The sequence below is a fragment of the Chiloscyllium punctatum genome, chromosome 17 (genome assembly GCF_047496795.1).
Source record: "Chiloscyllium punctatum isolate Juve2018m chromosome 17, sChiPun1.3, whole genome shotgun sequence".
NCBI lineage: Eukaryota > Metazoa > Chordata > Chondrichthyes > Orectolobiformes > Hemiscylliidae > Chiloscyllium > Chiloscyllium punctatum.
The window spans coordinates 75,254,277-75,277,966 of NC_092755.1; the positions used below are offsets into that span (position 1 = coordinate 75,254,277).

At 41.7% G+C, this 23,690-nt stretch overlaps 1 protein-coding gene across 16 annotated transcripts in view; it reads left to right on the forward strand.

The window, feature by feature from the left end:
• cux2b (cut-like homeobox 2b) overlaps window positions 1–23,690 on the forward strand; it is a 329,671-nt gene that overhangs the window by 143,715 nt on the left and 162,266 nt on the right. For 13 of the 16 annotated variants that reach the window (XM_072587530.1, XM_072587518.1, XM_072587516.1 and 10 more), the window contains 2 exons: window positions 9,809–9,919; window positions 17,586–17,633. In XM_072587530.1, the coding sequence (XP_072443631.1) occupies window positions 17,598–17,633 (36 nt within the window). In that variant the 5' untranslated portion in view covers window positions 9,809–9,919; window positions 17,586–17,597. Of the gene's footprint in view, window positions 1–5,134; window positions 5,183–5,276; window positions 5,397–7,526; window positions 7,631–9,808; window positions 9,920–17,585; window positions 17,634–23,690 lie in introns of those variants that run through there. The other 3 variants (XM_072587532.1, XM_072587527.1, XM_072587528.1) reach the window with 3 other exon arrangements.

Here is a 23,690-nt window from a genome sequence, read left to right on the forward strand (position 1 = left end):
TTGTCCATGTTTGGGTCAAGTCTGTAATGTGGTAAGGAGCCAATTAGAATCCAAACTGAGCATTGGTGAGCAGACTGTTGGCGAGTAAGTGCAGCTTGATGACACCTTTAATAAGACTGGTCAAGGGTACCACTGATGGGGTGGTAATTCATACATCATACTCCACTCTGAGGTGCCTCATTCTAATTTCAATACTCTTGATGTTCACAATGTATATTCAATGTCAGACATAAGTCCCAGGGTGTTTTACACAATTTCCCTCCCTACAGTGAAGTATGAGTGGCTTAACAGATTTTTCAGAGTCATAAGGTGGAGTGCTGGAGAAACCACAGCAAGTCAGGCAGCAACTGAGGAACAGGAGAGATAAAGTTTCGGGCATAAGCCCTTCATCTGGAATGTTTTTTAGAATGGTTTGCTACAATTGAGTGGCTTGCTCAGCCTTATCAGAGGGCATTTACAAGTGAGTTGATTGTTGAGAATTTGTAGTCACTTATAGTTGAGAAAATGAATGAACTTCCTTCCCTTAATGGGCTTAGTGAACCAGTTTGGGTTTTATGACAATTCGGTCACCATTGCTAATGCTCGCTCCTTAGATTAGGTTTATTTTGGTAATTGAATTGACATTCTCCAACTGGGGCAGTGGGAGTTGATCTCCAGATGACTATTACTGATCTCTGGATTACCCATTAAATAGATGCTACGTTGTTATATCTCTGTAGGTTAAGACATATACATTGCAATTCCATCCTTTGATACCTTTTTCATGGATGATCTTCAGATTAGCTGTAGTTTAAGACTGGTGGGATTTCACAGAAATAGTAGGAGCTGTGTACAGTAATATGCAGACAGGCAGTATTTCAATGTTATTCAAAATTAGTAAACCAGGGAAAAATTGCGCTTCATTGTGGTCACTGGTGTTTGTCCATTGGTTAATGCATTTTCTTGCTTCTTTCTTGCACCCAGTGTCTCTTTAGGCCTTTAGGTATGGATGGTTTCTTCTACCTCTTGCTTTTTGAAAGCCATGAAGCTACAGTGGACATTTGTAACTCTCTGTACCTCATCCACTTCTATGCAATGCTAGAACAGGGAGCCTTTCAAAATTACTTGGTGCATGACGTTACAGTTGAAGAGGCACTTTTACATTTTAAATTTATGTTCCCATCAATTTGCCGATATGTTTGATGATTGGCATGGAAACACTGCCCTTCACAAAGTTTTAGGCTGCGCATTTCAAACTGACCACATTAGCAAACAAAAAATGCATAAGAGACTTGAGTTGTATAGATTTCAAATGCTAGACTTATGCACTGTGGCCAGGTATTGCTTTAGACTAGTTGGTGGAGCAGTCCTGTATCAATGATGGCAGGCCATTCAGCCATGGAGTTGCTGAATGAATTATAACCTATTCCACTTGTCTGTGATTTGGAAATTTGATCTCTCTGTATGGCTCGAATACACTCATGTTTCCAGTGACATGGAACAGTTTTGACCTCGTGTTAGTTGTTGGGTGAAATTGTTCTTCAGAAACATTGTTGTAGAAAACAGCAAGCTTGCAATGAATATTCAAGTCCTGTGAAGATTCTTGCTTTTTGCAATGGTTAAAAGTTAATTAAAAACTGCTGCTGATATCATTAGTATTTGGTTTACTTAACCTTCTCACTGTAACACTGTCTGACATATTGTGGTGTAATGTATCGTATTAATTGCTCCTTCACGCAGTGGCAAGTGTATAAAATCATGCAATTAAGGCCTGGTGTACATACACAGATCTTTCATCATAGTGGTCTGTGAGAGGGAGCCTTTAAGAGGTGACAATGTGGATGAAGCAGTTTTTTTAAAAATACATTTCTGTAAAGCTTGTCATTTTGTAAGATTTTGTAACATTTTCTTATATAAAAGGTCCAAACCACGATAGATGTTTGACTGTCTGACCCTGAATGGGGAAAATGTTTTGCAGTCCGTTCTCTGCTACTATGAAGAAGAAGCTCTGAGTTTAGATGATGAAATTGTACAGTTTAATTTAGCATTGTTTCCCATTCTTATCAGGCATTAATACTGAATGTCAGCTGTTTTTGGTTGGAATAAAACTCCATTATTTACTAATCAAATGAAAGCATACTACCATGGATAAATAAAAACTGAAACTCAGCAGGTCTGGCAGTATCTGTGGAGAGAAAAGCAGAGTTAGTGTTTTGCATCTGAAATGATTCTACTTCAGAACTGAAAGGGGCAGGAAAATGGTAGTTTCTATGTTGTTAACAGTGGGGAAGGAGGAGCGAGTGGAACAGATGGTGAAGAAAAGGCAAAGGGAGTGCTAATGATGTTAAAGGAGTGATTAAGATGTAAAATAGGTGTAAATGATGAGTGTGAAAGTGTGAAAATGAACCGCTGTGCTGAGAGCAAAGCCAACAAGACACAACCGAGCCTTGAGTGGACAGAGGTGTAGTTGTAATCACAGATGTCATGCTCTGAAGTTGTTGAACTCAACGTTGAGTCCTGAAGGGAAGACTATAAAATGCCAAGGTAGAAAGTAAGTGATATTCCTCCAGTTTATGTTGAGCTTTATTGAAACACTGCAGCAGCCCCAGGATAAAAATGTTAGCATGGGAAAGGTAGTTTATTGAAATGACAAACACCTGCAAGGTTGGGAGTCATTCTTGCAGACCAAGCAAAACTGTTCCACAAAGGGGTCTCTCAGTCTCTGATTGGTCTTACCAGTGTAAACGAGACCACATTATGAGCAGCGAGTAGACAAGATTGAAAGAAGTACAAATGAAGTGCTGCTTCACCCGAAAGGTGTGTTTGAGACTTTGGGACAGTCAAGAGGGCAGAGGTAAATGGGCAAGTGTTATACTGTCTGTGATTGCATGGGCAGTTGCCTTGGTGGGGAAGTGGTGAGGAAATGTTCGAAGTTATAGAGAAATGGACCAGGGTTTCGTGGAGGGAGTGGTCCCCGCAGAATGGCTGACAGTAGAGGGGAGGGGAAAGATCTGTTTTGAGGTAGAAACAGAGGAATGGCAGAGGATGATCCTTTGACTGCAGAAACTGCTGGGGGTGGAAAGTGAGAGCAAGGCTACCCTGTCATTATTCTAGGAGGGCGGGGAAGTGGTGAGGGTGGAAATAGGTGTGACACGGCAAAGGCCCAACCAGCCATGGTGAGGGGGAGTCCTTGGTTGAGGAGAAAGGAAGTCATGTCAGAAGGTGGTATCATCCGAACAGATGCAACAGTGACTGAGGAATTGGGAGAATGGAACAGAGTCCTTGAAGGAAGCAGAGCGTGGTCAAAGTAACTGAGAATGGGTTTTTCCTCTATGTTGGTGGACAGAAATGAAAATAGGGAATTTAAGGAAGGGAAAAAAGCCAGAGATGGACCAGGTGAAGGGGAACGAAGGATGGAAATGGGAAGCAAAACCGATGACTTTTCCAATTTTAGTTGAGAGCAACAAGCAGCACCAACTACGTCAACTCATCACAGAGTTGTGGATGGGGGCCTAAGTAGGAATGTTCTGCATACCCCACAAGGAGGCAAGTGTAGCTGGGACCTATGCACGTACCAACAGCCACACCTTTGACTAGGAGAAAGTGGGTCAAGGTAAAGGACTGAGAATGAGCTTACCCAGGTGGGAGGAGGGGCTGGTGATGGATGGGGACAATTCAGGTCAGGCCTCTTTTCAAGGGAGAAGCAGAGAGCCTTCAGACTATCCTAAAGGGAGATATTACTGCAGCTGTGCCTCTAGCATTTTCTGTTTCCCACATCAACGAGGATGTTTTAATAAATAAAACTCTCTTGAGAAAATGTCTCTTCAAACTGAGGTAATTAATATAGATTTTAAACGTCAATGATATAGTGTTACCAAAAAAAAATAGTAACCATGATAGTCTGTTGAATTCATAATTAAGCTCCACATGTTATCAATCGCAAATACAATTTATTTTCATCTCTGCAAACCTCTGTCCTTATACTGTCGAAACTCTTTTAGTACTTCTGAAGTCCATTATCCCAAAGCCTTTGTTAAGGCCTTCCATGCTTCCCTTTCCATCATCTCCACTTGGCCTTAAACACACCAACTCAAACACAACAACTCAAACACACTCCTGGCCCACACCGAATCTGGTCATGCACAAGTTACATTCACTAAACTTCATTAGTACTTTGGCCTACAATGCCCTCAGGTTAAAATCTATGTCCTTGGCTACAAATCCTGTCACTGTTTCACCCCACGCCATCATTTCCAGTCTTCCATCTCCTTCCCCATCTTTCATTTTATCCATTCTCCCATTTCTTGTACAGTTTAACCTTCAGAAACCCAGTCCCACTTTGAATGCACTTATAAATCTCTGCTCTTCATTTCTCTTTCCACCTTTTAAAACTCATTTTTGACCGAGCATTTTATCATCGAATGTAATCTCTCCATCTATCACCCATTTCTGCATTTAATTCCAATTTATGAAATGTCTTAGGATGTTTTTAGTATTCCAAGTGTAAGTGCACGTTGCTCTTGACAGTGTTGGACCTATGACCGACTTTGAAAGAAGTGTCAGGTAAATATTAATTGACGTGATGAGATCTGATTTCTTTTTATCAGCAGCATCCCAAACTGCATATCTTGACATAAAGTGTCTAAGCATGTCTTTCTGAAGTCAGCCAGCAGTTAACGCTGAATGTTGTATTGAGGGTGTACAGCACTATCTGAGGTGATTTCCTGTCACCAGGATGCAAAGGACACTGTGCCAGGATTGAAAGACGTTTGAGGTGCTGTCCGTGCCAGGAGTTATCACTGAACCACATGCTGCCCAGCCATTTGCATCATTGCGGGATCATGCTGTGCACAACATAGTTGCCACGTTTCTTGGTTACAGCAGTGATTGAAGGTGAACATAGGCTATTGTTTGTGAGATAGTTTCGAATGTCCTGAGATTGTGAAGAGGGCTCAAAAAATGCATGTTCTTTCTTTCACAGACTTTCTAAAAACTACGATTGGCTTTGTAACTGGAATAACATCCAAGTTTGGTTTATTTACACTGACCTTTAGAATTGAGCTGAGCAGGTGCTCAGGAGAGTTGGCAGTGAAATGATATCATATTGCACCATATAACCACTCTAGCACACTTCATTGCTTGGAGTTGTGCAGCACAGATCGAAAGGGCAGAATTAAATCAAGGCGAGGTTTATGTGCGCCAGGTATATACGTCGTTGTGTGGATGTTATATACAGCTTTGATTGGATTTTATTTTACCAGTGTGATGGTTTGCATTGGACTTGACACCATGGCTGGTCGTGCTATGGATTTACTACAGAACAACCTTTAGAATGACTGGTCCTTTAATCAATCAAGTCCATTCCTAGTGGGAAGCAATTTGTTCAGAGTCTTTTGTAGCACTGTTGGGTCTTATTGGTAAGCACATTACAGTGTTCATTTACCTTTCAGGTCATCTCGGTTTGATGGAAACTGTAAGAGGTTGTCCGAGTGGTACAGGTTCCCTAGATGGTCTATTTATTGACTGCCTGGGTCTGGCTACTTTTCAGATTAGACTCAACTTTGGAAGGAAGAAGCATGAAGTCAGTTTAAATTAACTGATTGAAATAACCGACAGAATGCTCTAGTGTGCTACTTTGGTCGAGGTGGGGCTGCCTTTGGGGTGGTCTGTCAGGCACAGTTTGCAGATACCATTTATTTGAGATGAGCACAGGAGCTTTGTCAGGGCAGAGCAGATGTTCATCTTGTGTCTGTTTCTGCTATTTGATGAGAAATTTATTGCTGTTCTGCTGGGCTTGTGTTTGTCTACTGTGGAGTCTATTAGACGGACGAGTGGTTGGCAGAGCGCCAGGCAATGCTGTTTAGCTGAAATCCGTGCACTGGCTGCTGCCTTTGGGAAGCAGCAATAATGCATTTGCTAGCTTGTCTGATTGGCTGATTGATTTTGTGTGATTTGATTTATTGATCAATACCCTTAAGTTTGACATCATTGCTGGCGAACTAATCTTAAGGTGTTCAAGCCATCTTTGCATTGCAGAGAAGCAGAACTGATAAGGAATGTCTGAATAGAATCTGGGCTTATCTTAATCATCCAGTGCCCTGTGCTTCCTTGGCAGCATGTGCAGAGCACAATCACTAGGCAGAGCGGTGGAGATCTATAAATTGATGGAATCCAAAGCCTCCAGCATCGATTACCATTATAACAAACAGCAGTGCACAGAATGTCTGATTATTTTTAGACAAAGATTCTGTGCTCTCAGCAACAATTTTGCTGATGCTGTCACTGTGTCAGATATCTGCTGCTGATTGCAATTAGTTGCAACACAAAAAGAAAGAATCGGGCTGTGGAGGGGTTACCATTTCAGTAAAAGAAAGTCACACACCGTTCTTTAGACTTATGCAGCCACTTTGTGAGTCAAATGATTTGCCTAAAATCAGGGAGGAAGCTGTCACTCTGCATGCCCCTCTCCTGAACGTGCCGCCCGCCTTGTGGAGTTATGCCTTGGGGGCTTGGGGGGGTGGGGGGGGGTGGGGGGTGGGGGGGGAGGTGGAGGTGGGGGGGGAGGGTGGAGGAATACCCATGTATAATTTACCCAAGTGCTCACCATCTCCTGAGGGGCACAGTTAGGATTGTTGGCAAACTGTTGGCGAAGGTGGACATTTGTCCTTGCTAATTCTTTCATGGGATTTGGTGTTACTTGTAACGCTGATAGCCATTTATGAGCCACAAGAGATCTTTTGGCTTTTTGGTACAAGTTTGGTGAAGCTTTGTGCTGGACTCGGTTGTTTCAGAGACTGAAGCCACATGGTGGCTAGACTGGACAGGAACAGCAGCCTTCCTGCCCTGAACTATGCGAATTGATAGTTCCATAGCTACCATCACTGAGATTAGCATCAAAATCCTGCTGTATTCATCTGTTGGATTTATTAATTGAATTTAAATTTTATAGATTGACATGCTACGAACTCTCTTAACATGTGGTTTGATGCCACCTGATGAAATTGCGTTCAAATAAAAATACAGACTGGTCAAAGAGAAGGCAAAGTTCAAGAATTGTCTTCAGGAATAGACTTCAAAGTAGCACTATTTCTTATATGTTAATACTAAACATTGCTGTACATGGTTATTCCACATATACCTGATCAAAACGTATAGCTACATGAGCTAAGGGGTTAGCATCTTCTTTATATGTCCATGTGAACCAGAGAGAGTGTACTCTACTTTGGTCTAGTGTGTTGTAACTCCACCTACATTGTGCTGTTTGTGTTCAGTGATGTGCAGTGGGTGACATCCTCCCAAAATTGCTTCAGAGTCCTGAAGCCCTTCCCCCACAAAGTGAATCAGTGCCATAGAAAACTAGCCTGATCCTCTGGATGACTACTCCTCATCCTACTAGTCCAGTGACATTACCACTATGCCAATATCTAATTAAAACTCTTAGTTATGTATGTAAGATTTCAGGCTGAGCTTGCTACGTAATTATGAGAAGGAGAGAGCAAAATCTGCTTTGCAGCTTTCCATTCCAAAGATGCTAACATCATTTATAGGTGCTTGCCATAACCCTGGCTGAAATCAGTGAGCTCAATGTTGCATAGAGATCAAACCTGGGACTTGGTCAGCTATTTACTGGATAAATTCATTGACCCATTGGGTAAGTCCCTAAAGGATTGTCTTTTGATATAGCTCATTCTTAATGCTGATTTTAAATTTTAATGTTCCATGCTTATGTCTTTATACAGTTTACTCATTAATTCTTTTTAGTCATCTGATTTCCTGCCACTAATTATCTATAGCTGAATTCATTTCACACCTTGTAACTTCATACATAGCTTAATAGATGCATGGTGTGTGATGTTGCCATGGCATATAATGAACAGGCTTAAAACTTTCCTGTCAAGCTGTGTTTCTGGAGTATTGATGTTTGCAGGAAAGAGCCTCATATATAGTAGATAACCTGTGGTAGAATATTGTCTTTAAAAAAAACCCATCTAGTACTGAGTATGATATTTCTAATAAAGGCTAATATATTCCCGCTTGAACTGAATAATGTAGATTTTAGAAAATTGATCATTTTCCCCATCTGTGCAGGTCAATGAAAACATTCCTGATTTGTAACAGGCAGACAATTCTCATAAAACTGATCTCTTTCACTGATTTCTGTTTGATTAAATATTTACAGATTTTCAATTCTATGTTTCTGAGAATGTTCACATTAGAACTAACAGGAGGTATTGAATATTGGTCAGACCAACAAGCTATTTTGGGTCAGCTATCAATATAACATCATGGGTAAAAATATTAATGGCACTTCCTAGATAAAAAGATGGAATGGGAACTTAATCATGCAGAAAGGCAGTTGACAATTGAGACTTCAAAAGAAATTAGTTGAATTGTGATAAGTTGACATTAGAAGAATTACATTTATAATATTATTCCTGAAGCAGTAGAAACATGGAGATATTTTACATTCATGTTTTAAAGCAATTTACTGAAAATTGAACTACTATATTTTACAACTGCGAAATTTCTGCTGCTACCATAAAATGCCATTTCTTATGATTGATTCCTTTGTTAAATTTGAAATTCACTTTGTTTCTAAGGCTCAAACTATCTAATCTGTCATCTAATTCCTGATCCTACTGTGTTTAGCAGTTAATGCAAATGTATTCATTTTCATATGTGTTGGAAGTATTTTATAATGTCACTATGCTTCAATGTGGTGTTCACAAGGGAACACAACATAGAATTGAATGACGTTTTCTTCTAAATTGTGTGACGTTGAATTTTATGAAATATTTTCATCTGAAACGATATATATTTGTGCTTTTTATACTCTTGCTTTAATCCTTTTCCTTCTTACCCTCGAGCCATTTGGCTCCAATTTCCTCCCTTTTCCATGTCTGCTGCTTGTTGAGTTATGGTTCGTTGGACAGTGTTTGTCCTCTGGTATCTCACTCAAGTGACCTTGATCATAAGCTATGGTGATATTGGCCAGTATTTAGCCAGTCCCCCCATTCTTGACCTTCCAACTGGGGTCACTGACTTTCAATTTGGAATTGGAACCCAGATTTTCTTCCTTCCGAGATCAGAGGCTTGGAACCCAGAGGCCGTACTTTTGAACTGCACAGCTGAGATCAACTGATGGAAGTTTGGACCCTTCATCTTCCTCATGAATTTTTTCACCTTGATCCATTGAGCTAACAACAAATTAGTAACTTTGACCAGATTAGATTCCCTACAGTGTGGAAACAGGCCCTTCAGCCCAACCAGTCCATTTCCCTCTGACTAATGCACTTAACACTATGGGCAATTTAGCATGGCCAATTCACCTGACCTGCATATCTTTGGACTGGGGGAGGAAACCGGAGCACCCTGAGGAAACTCATGCAGACACGAGGAGGATGTGCAAACTCCACACAGTTGCCCAAGGCTGGAATTGAACCTGGGACCCTGGTGCTGTGAGGCAACAGTGCTAACCACTGAGCCACCATTTAGGAAATCTTGCTTGGGAGCAGTTTTTGCATCTGACACTTTAAAGATAGCATGAACTTGGCTTCCGTGATTTTAATGAACTTTAATCTTTTGAAGCCCTTTTAACCTTTAGTAATTCCCAATCGTGGAAAACATTTGCAGGTGAAGATCGATAATTTGAAATATCTGACTATCTAAAAACCTTTCATTGACTCCTAGTTCACGCCCTCATTCTTCTACTAATCCTTCTTGGTATCTTGCAGTCAACAATAGTTCCAACCTGGCTTGTGATAAACTTTTAAGCAGACTTTTGACCTCTGTGATAATAACTTGCTTTCTCTCCTCATCTCATCCACAGAAGGAACTGAATTCGGTTGCATCAGAGCTAGCAGCTCGTCAGGAGGAGAGTGAACAATCTCACAAGCATCTAATAGAACTGAGCCGAGAATTCAAAAGAAATGTACCTGAGGTATAATATGCTGTTTCTTGTTTTTTAAGTTAACTAATCCTTTATATTTCAGACTAAAATTGAATAGCCACTTTAATTTTAACCATACTTTTTGAACATTACTGAAGTTGACTGGAGTATTTCTCCTGATCAATCAAACTCATTTTTGCTAAAATCAAATTGGTGAAACTGCTCTGAGTGGTTTTAGTGAATTTATTTAGTGAGCGATTGAGCCTTGTGGATAGGGAAGCTTTAAAAAGACCACCAATCAATTCAGATCTCAGTTGGAGAGGCTACTGGTCACTGATTGTCTTCAGTGTTCCTGGGTTAATGAGGGGAAAATGTGCCACCTCTGATTTTGTACATGAGCAGAAGTGTGTATTACCTGGAACTTTGGGAAGTGCAGAAGCAGGTTTGGCTGGAAGGCTTTCCCATGCTCCCCACCTCTCTGCCCCTCCCCTTCCCCCTCTCCAAAATATTAGTTAACAGGGTAAAATAGACTTAAAATGTATCCTGTATTTGTTTTTTTCATCCAGTGTTTGCCAGCAGTACTGTTCCTGTGGACCAGTAAATCTGAAATAAAAACAAAATGCTGGAGGAACTCAGCAGGTCAGGCAGCATCAGTGGGGAGCAAAATCCATATCGACTGTAGACATTTTAAATTGGGCTCCTGTTTGGTATCCAGTTTCTTTTTGGGTCTTGTTCAGCTAAACTTTTGGTGCTGGAGTTCCATTCGGTGTCTGTCGGTCAAGATTTGTTCAGTTAGCTTCTCTGTATGATTCTGATTCTGCCCTGCTCCCCTCACTTTCACTGTGGTTTCTGAAACAGCGATCAGTGTCCACTATTTCAAAGCGTTATTTTCTTCAGCAAGTTAAGCCATTTTTAAGTTGCTCAGCAGGTCTGACAGTGTCTGGGAGAGATAAACAGAGTTAACTTTCGAGTCTGATTTGACTCTTCTTCAGAATGTTCCGAGGCCTGATCTGTGGAAGAGTCATATAGGACTTGAAATGTTAACTCTGTTTTTCCTGCTCCCCACTGATGCTGCCTGACCTGCTGAGTTCCTCCAGCATTTTGTTTTTATTTCAGATTTAACAAAGCTGACCCATACTTGGATGCAATCACATGAGTACATTGTCCAAGTATCTGAATTTAGGCAGGCAGTATATCCAATGGGGCATGACCTTAGAGCTGATAGACTTTTTCCAACAAGGATCACTGATAGCTTTCTGGACCCTAAACTTATTCTCCGCTTACCTCAAGAAAACGAATCCAAGCGCAGTGCTTGCTTTGCCACCCTGGTTTGGAACAGATTAGATTACTAACAGGCCCTTCGGCCCAACAAGTCCACACCGACCCCTCTGAAGAGTAACCCACCCAGACCCATTGCGCCTAGCACTATGGGCAATTTAACATGGCCAACCTACCTGACCTGCACATCTTTGGACTGTGGGAGGAAACCCATGCAAACACAGAGAGAATGTGCAAACTCCACACAGACAGTCACCTGAGGCTGAAATCGAACCTGGCACCCTGATGCTGTCAGGCAGCAGTGCTAACACTAAGCCACCATGCCACGGTAACATAGAGTCAAACAGCACGGAAACAAACCCTTCGGTCCAACTCATGCATGTCAACCAGATTTCCCAAACTAAACTAGTCCCATTTGCCTGCATTTGGCCTATATCTCTCTAAACCTTTCCTGCTCATGTTCCTGTCCAAATGTCTTTGAAATGCTGTAACTGTACCTGCATCTACCACTTCCTCTAGCAGTTCATTCCACATACAATCGACTCTTTGTGTGAAAAAGTTGCCCCTCAGGTCCCTTTTAAATCTTTCTCCTCTCATCTTAAAAATATGGCCCCTAGTTTTCTTTTCCCCATGGAAAAGACCTTTGCTATTCATTTCCTCTGTGCCTCTTATGATTTTATAAACTTGTATAAGGTCACCCTTCAACTTCCTACACTCCAGGGAAGTCCCAACCTACCCAGCCTCTCCCGATAAGCTAAACCCTCCAGACCCGGCAACATACGGCTCAGTTACAAATGTCTTCACCAGCTGACTCATGGAAGTGCACAAGCTGATGATTCAAACCCTCGTCCCCTCCCTGTTAAGCTTCATTAAAAAGAGTAGGGGATGGTGTGGATCCAGTTTAATCTTATTTGTTCTGGTGAGAGTACGTACTGTTGTAGTTGGTAATATCTTGAAAGGTGAGGTTTTCAACTGAATGGCATGAAAGCCCATGGTTCAGCTTGTTATCACAATCTACAGATTAGATGATTTCTGTTGTCAGTTCTCACGAGGAGAGAATGTGTCAGGAGAGTGTGTGAGCAATAACTTTATTTCTGTTTAGCCTGTCATGAAACTGTGCTCCTACTATCCCTCATCATTGTAACCTGACATTAGCCCTTTCAGGAGCTTCTTGACTGCATCATGAAGGGGTTAGTGTTTTTGTGGTTGCATCATCACTCTGTGATGAAGTTCCTGCCTGGGATTGAAACGTTGGAATAGCTTGTGTGCATCATAATATTCATTTTCTCCGGGTGGCTGTGATTTCAGACAGCTTTGACCCTGTTTGGCAAATTATTCCACGTTGCACCTCAATAAACCAGAAGGCTTGTTTAATTTCATGACCCTCTCTCAAGGTGGACATTTATATTGTATAGGTGCCCCAAAAAAAATTATGTAGAGTGAAGAGCTTTAAATGATGATGAAAGAGCATAAACTGTTGAGTTATATGGAACAGCAACTGCATTCATGAATTCAGTATTTAAACAGAATCTGCGATCTTAATTTCTTAAGAGGGCTACATGTGTTGAACTGTTTTAAGTTGATAGGTTAATAGCTTATGTTAAATAGTTTAACGTTTCATTACAGCAGTTTGTATTACTGGTTAAAAAAAGTTCCTGAAGAAGGGCTTATGCCCGAAACGTCGACTCTCCTGCTCCTGGGATGCTGCCTGACCTGCTGCGCTTTTCCAGCAACACATTTTTTAGCTCTGATCTCCAGCATCTGCAGTCCTCACTTTCTCCTAAAAAAAGTTCAGCGTGGTTTGGACTCTGGTGAGACGACTTCAACCCTTGAGGAGGAAGTTAAACTCGAACTGTTTTAGGAGGAGATTTCAGTTGAAAAGGTTGGGAGAGTTGCACAAAGCTGTCCCGAACTTCTGAATGTTTGCATTAATTGACACTTCTTTGGAGAATTGAAGAGGAAGTAGGGAGAGAGCTTTTGCTTTTTATTTTCAGGAAAATAAAAAAAAAACTGGGGATACTGGAAATCTTTGTAGTTAGATTTTCTTTAGATTAGATTTCCTACAGAGTGAAAACAGGCCCTTCAGCCCAAACCAACCCGCCAAAGAGTAACCCACCCAGAACCATTTCCCTCCAACTAATGCACCTAACACAATTTAGCAGGGCCAGTTCTCCTGACCTGCACATCTTTGGATTGTGGGAGGAAACCGGAGCACCCAGCAGAAACCCTCACAGACACAGTGAGAATGTGCAAACTCCACACAGACAGTCACCCGAGGCTGGAATCGAACCTGGGACCCTGGTGCTATGAGGCAGCAGTGTGAACCACTGAGCCACCGTGCCACCCCTCTGAAGCAAAATCAGAAATTGCTTTGAAACTCAGCAGGTCTGGCAGTATCTGTGGAAAAAAAACAGCGTTAATGTTTTTGAGTCTGGTGACTCTTCATCTGAGGAAGGTCTAGTCTGTATATCAATAAACAAAAGACGTATTTACAGTGGCCCCCCCGTAACCGCGGGGGATATGTTCCAAGACCTACCGCAGAAGCCTGAAACCACGGATAGGAGCAAACCCATTCATTGAAATGGGAAATTTACCTTCCTGGCAGGCCCCCCCCCCACCGTCCCTGATTCGGGAATATTCCCTGTAATATGTTTGGGCCATGGTAAACTGCGGATAACTGAAACCTTGGAAAATGATTCTGCAGATACAGAAGCTGCCCTTTAATGCGTTTTTTTCAAGATGTGATAATTGATCATTTGCGTACACTTGGTGCACATAAACTAGGGGCTGGGAGCCAGAGTCATTCAAGAATCCTCTTTGACAGAGGCAGGGATTCATGTTTCAAATATATTGCTCTTCAGTCTTGGATGAACTAGTTTACTCCAGTTCAACATTGGTAAAGGCCAAAGCCACTGTCTACAATCCAAAAATACACTTTAAACTCTTGTCCTCAATTCCCCACTTCATTACCATTTTTCCAAGCTCTTGGCAGCTTTGGCACCAAGTTCAAAACTGGACTCAGTGTCTAACCCTATATCATTCCTATGGCAAAGATTGCTTACATTTGCTGCTGTTCTGCCTCTGTCCAACTATTGTTGAATACTTCAGCCATGCTTTTGTCAGGCTTAACAATTAGATTATATTCCTTAGGGTGTGGAAACAGGCCCTTCAGCCCAACAAGTCCACACCGATCCTCTGAAGAGCAACCCACAAAGACCTATTCCCCTACATTTACCCTTTCACCTAACACTACAGGCAATTTAGCATGGCCAATTCACCTAACTTGCACATCTTTGGACTGTGGGAGGAAACCCATGTAGACACAGGGAAAATGTGCAAACTCCACACAGACAGTTGCCCATGGCAGGAATTGAACCTGGGTTTCTGGCGCTGTGAGACAGCAGTGCTAACCACTGTGCCACCGTGCCGCCCACGGTGTGCGCTTTACCCTCAATGAGCCTCCATTCATTTAGAACTGACAGTGGAAAACAAAATACTGCAGATGCTGGAAATATGAACTAAAAACAGAAAATGTTTCAAATGTTCAAAGCGTCAGAGAGTATCTGTGGACAGAGGGATTTTTCAGTCCTTTGCCTGCTACACTGATCCAATGCAGTTCAGTTGAACCTTGAATGATAGCACCTCAACTTGAAATGAGATGTTGATCATAAGCACGTCTCCCATTTTGCAAACAGTACATACTGGTAACAATTCTACTGTTGTAATTTACTCCTCTTCTAGACCTAGTTTTAGTTCCCATTACCACCTTTCTTTTGATTTGTTCCTTCATTATCTCTTAATCATTCCTACCCATCATGCTAATGCAGCCCCCTTGACCTTTCCTCCCATCTGGCATTTCCTTCCTGCTGTACTTGCTTCCACCCTGTTACATCTCTAACCTTCTCCAGTTCTGTGAAAGACCATCAACCTTGACAGTATCAACACAATAGTTTCGAGACTCAATATTTTTCTTTCTCCATACCTGATCTGTTGCATTTCTGGTATTATTTATTCTCATATTAGAAATTTACATGACAAAAGGAAGTAATTTGGAAGTAATTGTAACTGACAAGCAATCATTCAACCCAAAACCAGTTCACCCAAACTGCACTGGGAGCAGTGTCTGGGTCAGTCATATAACTAGAGCTCAAAGGACTTAAAGCTAAATAGATGAGGAAGGTTGAAGTGAGTGAGATTTAGAAATCTGATTGCTGGCTACTCTTGAAGGCAGGGTAAGGGACATCGACCCTTGGGTTTCTCCATCCCTGTGAAGGCACACTTTTGGCCACTTGAATACCTGCTGGCCCTTTGCAAAAGCACTTGCTAGTTGTCCACCTGGCATACCAGTCCCCTATGACTCCTAGATGGATTACCATCTATCCATCCTCTCTAAAACAATCACAAATTTCCTGTAACAACCATTATAGGACAGATAGGAGAAAGTGAGGACAGCAGATCCTGGAGATCAGAGCTGAAAAATGTGTTGCTGGAAAAGCGCAGCAGGCCAGGCAGGTTCCTGAAGAAGGGCTTATGCCCGAAACGTCAATTCTCCTGCTCCTTGGATGCTGCCTGACCTGCTGCGCTTTTCCAGCAACACATTTTTCAGCTCATTATAGGACAGCTGTAGCCTGACCAGTGTTTTATGGCAGCATAACTTCAAGCTCTTATCTCCTGTGTCTTCATCCTGTAGCCCATGTTTTGGAATTTTTCCCCTAAACTGCTGCATTTGCCCACCATTAAGCAAAGAAATTCTTTGACAAAACCTTAAACAACTCTGCTTATTATTGGTTTTTAATCAACACTTAGGAATATCATAGAGACTTAAGGAAAGCTGTTTTAAAGACACAATATAAATAGTGTTGTACATATTATGTGCCAATATTAAGTTGAGTGACCAATATGAAAACTCTGTTGTATTTTAGACCTCTGTTAATTCATAGATTTTCATCGAACAGCATCAATGGCACACAGAAAATACCTAAAAACAACTTCTTTGATGTTGCATTTACCATGGCTGACACATTAGGTGAGGGAATTAAATGTAATATCTCCACATTTGCAAACGACACAGCTGATGTGAGAGAGTGAACTGGGAAGAGGATGTGAAGCTGCCTCAATGTGACTTGGACAAGTTGAGTGAATGGACAGATGCATGGCGGATGAACTATAATGTGAATAAATGGAAAGTTATCCACTGACAGCAAAACCAGGCAGACATACTATGATCTGAATGATGATAGATTAGGAAAGGGGAAGGTGCAGTGTGAACTGGGTGTCCTCATGCACCAGTCACTGATGGTACCTATGCAGGTACAGCAGGTGGCGAAGGAAGCAAACGGTATGTGACCTTCATAGAGATGATTGGAGTACAGGAGTGGATGTCCGACTGAAATTATACGGGGCCTTGGTGAGACTACACCTGGACCGTGGTATGCATTTTGGCCTCCTTATTGGAGGAAGGATGTTCTAGCAATAGAGGGAGTGCAACGAAGGTTTATAGACTGATTTCTGGGATGGCAGGACTAGCATATGAAGAGATACTGGATTATTAGGACTATATCCACTGCGGTTTAGATAAATGAGGAGGATCTCATACAAACCTATAAAATTCTAACAAAACTAGATAGAGTAAATGCAGGAAGGATGTTCCCAAAGGCAGGGGAGTCCAGAACCAGGGGTCACAGTCTAGGGATATGGGGTAATCCATTTAGGACCAAGATGAGGATAAATTTATTTATGTAGAGAGTGGAGAGTCTGTGGAATTCTGTGCCACAGAAAGCAGTTGAGGCCAAAATATGTAATGTTTTCAAGAAGGAGTTCAGTATAATTCTGAGGGATCAAAAGGTATGAGGAAACAGCAGGAACAGGGGACTGAGTTGGATGATCAGCCATGCTCATTGAATGGCGAAGCAGGCTTGACAGGCCAAATGGCCTATTCATGCTCTCCTTTACCTTGTTTCTACTTTGCTTTCTTTGGTCCCAGTGGGATTTTTGATCTTCATTGCAAAGTGGCGAAGACTTGTGCTCAGCTGTTGGTGTGGATACAGAGTTTACTTTTTACTTGAGCAATTGTCAAGCAGTTTCCTTTGATCAAAATGTGTAGAATCAATGCACTTTTGTCGTAATAAAAGACCGGAAGTACAGCCCTGTTTGATTCTGTGAGCTCTTTTTCCTTTAGCCAAAAGGGAAGATTCAGATGGTATCATGTGCCTAAACCTCTCCCGTCACCTTACTTACCTGAGCAACTTATAGATAGAGTCAGAATGTTTTAAACAGCACAGTCCTCAACCATTACATCTGAAAAAATATTATTACTGACATATGTATCACTGGCCCTAACCTATTTGGTGAAAGGTTGGGTCCCAAATTGCAAGGGTAGATTTGTGAGCATTGTTGCAAGTTTAATTTTTAACCTTTGTATTGTATAATTTTATTTCAGGAGATTAGAGAAATGGTGGCCCCTCTCCTAAAGAGCTTTCAGGCTGAGGTAAGTTTTTCAAAGTATTTTAAATGTTCACAACAGCAATTATTCCATTAAGTGAAGGCCTGCTTGTCCAAGTTTATGTCTTTCCAAAGATAAGCTTTCTTGTAGGGCTACAATGAACAAACTGCAGTTGCTTTTGATCTGATCTGGCCTCACAATCTGTTGTAGATGCAGTGATGGGATTTTTACCTTCAGTGGGATATTTGGATCTGATAAGTCAATACTTAAGGTAGCTTGAGTAACTTAAGAACTAAACATGAGTAACGGCACACTGAAAGGTTCTATAGACATTTATTACAGTTCCTGGAATTTGAATATTCTACAGTCACTGGGGATTGCAGGATTTGGTTTATAGTACTGACCGTTTTGGTTCCAAACTGTGGCATGCTTCCTTCAGCACATCATGCTGCAAGTGGTCAAATAAGCTGGAGGCTGACAGCTTAGTGCTATCAGGTCATAGACCATGATATGGTGGTGATAGCATGAACGTGTCTCTTCAAGGTTTGTTTGCATACTATCAGGCATAATGCAACATCCCCTTTTTTCCAAAGGAAAAAAAAATTCCAAACATATATACTAGTTGTACCTCGGTGTGTGTTACCGATCCAATAATTATACAAGGGTGTAAGCACAGTAAACAAGATTGGCAATTCAAACTTTCATACAACATTCTGGAGATTTGATAACTTGTCTTGATCTGCTGATCACTTGTCCACCTGAAGAGGTACATGTTCTTCTCGATTGTTCTTGATTGACAACTTTGTGTCTTGCTGCTGGTAGCTGTGACTCAGTGCAATCATCATTGTTAGAGTTTACCTCCTCACTCTCTGCATGTGTGATTAGTGTATTGTATATTGGTCTGAACGGCCTTCTGTTTCTTCACAATGGCTTTGTATGATCTGGACTGTTTGCTAGTGTCCAGGTATGTATGGCTGAATTTCTGATGTGCACTCACTTTCTACTGCATAGCTGTAGTCATTGTCCACCTTCTCATTGGTCATGCATCTCTCATTCTCCTCTGACGTTAAAGAAGAATGTCGTGTTTCTCAGAATCAAGAGGCACTTGATTGCTCGACAGGATTGTTCGCATTTGCCTTCCAAGTGTGGGTTGTACTGGGGATGACATTGCTTTCTCCTATGTGTCCATGCCACTTTTCCTGGCAGACCCATTGATAATTGAAGAGTGTGATGCTGGAAAAGCCCAGCAGGTCAGGCTGCATTCGAGGAGCAGGAGAGTCAACGTTTCGAGCATAAACTCTTCATCAGGATTCCTCTCCTGCTCAACTCTTCTGCTGTGTTTTGACTGATCTCCAGCATCTGCAGTCCTCACTTGCCCCTAGTTTGGACCCATGTATAGGTTTCCAAGTCAGGATGATGATTGGCTTGGAGGGTAACTTTCATATGGTGGTGTTTCTACATCTGCAGCCCTTAGCTTTGCATATGATAGTGATTGTGAGTTTAGAAATAGCTGTCTAAGGACCCCTGGTAACATTTTGCAGCGCAAATTGTGAAATCTTGTGCTTGCTGCTGCTACTGAGTGTTGGTAGTGGAGAGTGTGAATGTTTGAGGAAGTGTTGTCGATCAACGATTGTGGTTATGCCAATGGAGGCTTGAGACTTGGCCGAATGATCAAGCCACAAGTTCAAATCCCACGGCAGCAGCTGGGGGATTTAAATTCAGAAAATTAGACTGCCAGATTGTTGTAAAAACCCAGCTGGTTCAGTATTCTCCTTTAGTACCAGACTCTTGTTCTTACCTGCTGTGGCCTAGATTCAGACAAACAACAATGGTGTTGACTCTTGCCTATCTCTCAAATGGATTAGTGAGATACTCCACTGTAATCAAGGTGGCTGTCGAAGGCAAATAGGCATGGGCAATCTAATTCCTGAATAATCTAACACAGATTAGCAAGGGCAGGCCTTGCCTATGATACTCACATCCTACGCGTGCATGAAAAGTTATCCTCCTCCTATGAAGCTCTAGTTTGTACTCCACGCAAATGCACCATCTGCTGGTTTGTCACTTACTGTGATACACATGATCGCCTCATTATCTGCTCTACACACATGTTCCTTTCTTTAGACTGATCCTACAGAACCCTTAAGATCATACCTGAGAAGATTGCTAATAAATATTGCAATTTTCTCTCTCTCATGACTCTCCTCAACTTGGTCTGTAATTTACATTTGTTCCTGTTGATTAACTTAATCATGCCTCTGATGTTTCAACGACTATAAACCTTCAGCGTTGCTGTTGTCTGTGATGTTGACTCAGTTTCTTTAAGTATCTGCCTTTTGTCTGTGCTTTTCTCCTTGCATATTATAGCTATTGCTAACTCAAAGATAAGTTTCAGGGTAAAGCAAATAAATTTAAATTTTTGAAAGATAATTACTTTTATTTAAGCATCCTTTTTTTGGAAGAGTAAGCAATCATTCTCATCTAGATTACTTACAGTATGGAAACAGGCCCTTCGGCCCAACATGTCCACACCGACCCTCCGAAGAGCAACCCACCCAGACCCATTCTCCTACATTTACCCCTCCACCTAACACTATGGGCAACTTAGCATGGCCAATTCACCTAACCTGCACATTTTTGGACTGTGGGAGGAAACCAGAGCACCCAGAGGAAACCCACACAGACACGGGAGAATGTGCAAACTCCACAGAGACAGTTGCCTGAGACGGGAATTGAACCCAGGTCTCTGGCACTGTAAGGCAGCAGTGCTAACCACCGTGCCACCCATCTACCTCTTTCACTATTTGTCCCAGATTTTTAGCACAAGGTTGTAATAATTGGTTAACAACTAAATGTTGTAAAAAAAAGTTTACTTTCACTTGGTGTTCCTTGTCGTCCCAAATCAAATCAAATAGTTTTGCCCCAGCCTTAAAGAAAAACACTAGGAACTGCTTTAAGGCTGCAGTGCAAACCCAGCCATGGAAACATTTAAAATAAGGCTCTTTTTTAAAAAAATAAAATGGGACTTGTTCTGCCTTACAGGGAACATTCCCAGAGTTTAGGTGGTGTTCTGTGCATCTTACTTAAAAGATAAGTTGATATCTGAGGTTCTTGCTGTCACCATGCGTCATTTATGACACTTGCACCACACTTGTAGACTATGTAGCATTTCTGTTCATTATCTATTGAACTGTATTATATTTATAGAGTCATAGAGATGTACAGCACGGAAACAGACCCTTTGGTCCAACCTGTCCATGCTGACCAGATATCCTAAATTAGTCCCATTTGCCAGCATTTGGCCCAAATCCCTCTAAACCCTTCCTATTCATGTACCCATCCAGATGCCTTTTAAATGCTGTCGTTGTATCAGCCTCCACCACTTCCTCTGGCAGCTCATTCCATACATGCACCAGCCTCAGCATGAAAACATTGCCCCTTAGATCCCTTTTAAATACGATGAAAGGAAAGCATTTGTTTTTGCAACTGGCCCACATTTTTATGTAACTTCTGTCCTGCCATTTGCTAGGCTCATCATTTTCCACCATTGGTGCTTGCCCAGTAACTTACACAGCACCAAATTCAGTCACGCAACCTCTCCTGGTGCTTTTTGAATTCTAAATCACTCGTCCCAACACACAACCTGCAGTGGCACAATACTCCATATTTGAGCTGGTCTTGTGTAGGAAAGTTACAGTTTTATAAGTTTGATCCTTTTTAATTGGATGAAATAAGTTGGAAGAAGATCTTAGTCTTTGTTAGATTATCAGTAATTAGATTGATGTATATGTATGTGATTATAATTTGCACTTGAGATGCAGTGTTGTTTAAAATGACACTCAGTGATTGCAGGAGTTAGTGAACGCAGTAGTCATTTTATATCAAAAGAACAAAAGTGTTGCAATTGCTTGTTGATTCAGCCTCATCTGGAATATTGGTTACTGTCCAAAAAAGCAACTCTTGTGGGCTCATACAATAAATATATTGGGGTTCTGCTTTACTGATGGGTCTCCACATGATGTCCTATTTGAAAGGATAAACTGCTGTTGTATTGCTGATATATTGCTGACTCAACAGCTGCCAAAATTACTCAGGAATGGGTCAGATTTGATTTATTTACAGCCTAGCCTTCTAATACTAGCACAGTCAAGATATAACGTGGAAAACTGGAATTGCTTGTCCTACTCTATAGTAGGGTTGTTGCATCTCAGACTTATTGATGTGTGCATTCATTCCTGTAATAATTTGTAGAACTTCCTGCATCGAAGAGACCATTGTGTCTGTTCTGAAGATAAGCTTTTCAACTGGAGTTTCTTACTCCAAACTTCTTTGTCAGCTTGCTGTAGCTTGTTCTGATTCTTGTACCCAGGCCTATTTAAAAGTCCTGCCCTTTAAAGTTTTACCAAAAAAAAGTCTTCGATGCTTTTAAAAAATGCTTGCTATTTCACTATATGTGTTGACATAAATTTTAGGACTTACATTGTTGGATTACTGTTGCATGACTGATTTCACAACCATCCACAATCACTGCAGTTATTACATTTTGTGGTTTGATCGACTGTTGGTTGTAGCAGGTTATACAAGTGGTTATCTGATTTGGGACTATGAATTCCAGTACATTTCGTAAGGCCTTATCAACTTGTAATTATGAGGCTTTATTCAGTTGAAGCAATGTAAAAGTGGTGATTTGGTTTTTAAAAATATTTCAATGTAGGGGTCTGCAATAGTATTAGGACTTTACCTAGTAGAACTTCATCTTATCTCATCTCTGCATGGGTCCTGAGGTCTGCTTACAGTGGAGGTGAGTTGGCTTGGAAGGCAGAGTAATGGGTGGTGGTTGGGGATCCTGGATTGACATAAGTTGACACTATGTTCATGTGGGGCATGGGTTGACATGACTTGGCACTATGGAAAAAAGTGAGGACTGCAGATGCTGGAGATCAGAGCTGAAAAATGTGTTGCTGGAAAAGCGCAAGGATGCTGCCTGACATGCTGCGCTTTTCCAGCAACACATGACTTGGCACTATATCCATTAAGGGTATGGATTGACATGAGTTGGCACTAAGTTGCAATTAAGGGCAACTAGGAATGGGCAATAAATGCTGGCCCAGTCAATGATGCCCACATCCATGAATAAATAAACCAAAATTGTCATTTAAGCCATGAAGAGCCACATGGAACAGTTACAGGAGAGTAGGTTGACATGGAGTGTAAGTGTGTGAAGGTGGTGGAGGAGAGTAAGGGGTAACAGCAGTTTGATTGGTTGGGGGAAGAGTGGCATGGATTAGTTTGAATGAGCAGGGGGAGTGCCTGGAGGTGTCACATCTGGAGAGATGTTTCATTTTATATTTTCTATTAATTTTCAAAATAAGGACACAGCGCTGTGTCCTGAAGGCAGGATTTCCATCCAGACCAGCCTGCTGCCTGGCAGCCTCCTCCTTCCAGGGCACCCACCCCAAGGTCTAATGCAGTTCTGTTCCCGCAGCCCCCCACCCTCACCCCCAGCAAACCAAGCCAGTGGGAATTCTCCGGTCTGTCCAGCTAGCCTGTGAGTAAAGCTCCATGCATTCCTCAGTCTGGACTCTAGAATCTTAGCCAGCACTGGGACTGCATATCGTTTTATTTTAGTTGATGCTTTATTTTTGCAGTTTTCAGGACAGTATGGGAGAGGGAGTGGGAATGTAACATTTGTTATCCTTCAGGCCTTTTGCGAAAATGAGGACTCATGCTTCTGCAACCACCTCTCACCTCCCAGCTAATCCATCCCCAAAATCTCACTTATTCAGGGACTGAACAGTATGGACTTGCTCCCTTTTCCTATTTTGATTCCCATTAATTTTTCAAATTTGGCTTTCTTTTGAATATCTGTCACCAGTATTGGCTGTGTCGTATCTTTTTGGTCATTCTCAAAGCCCAGCTGTCACCTTCCTCTTGAGAACTGAGGCCAAATACTTACTAACCATCTCTGCCTTCCAACCATTGTCCCTGTCTCTCTTTCTCTCTCACACACACACAGACCTCTCTCTCTCTCACACACAGACCTCTCTCTCTCTCTCTCTCTCTCTCTCACACACACACACAATTTGATGAACATTTGTAGCA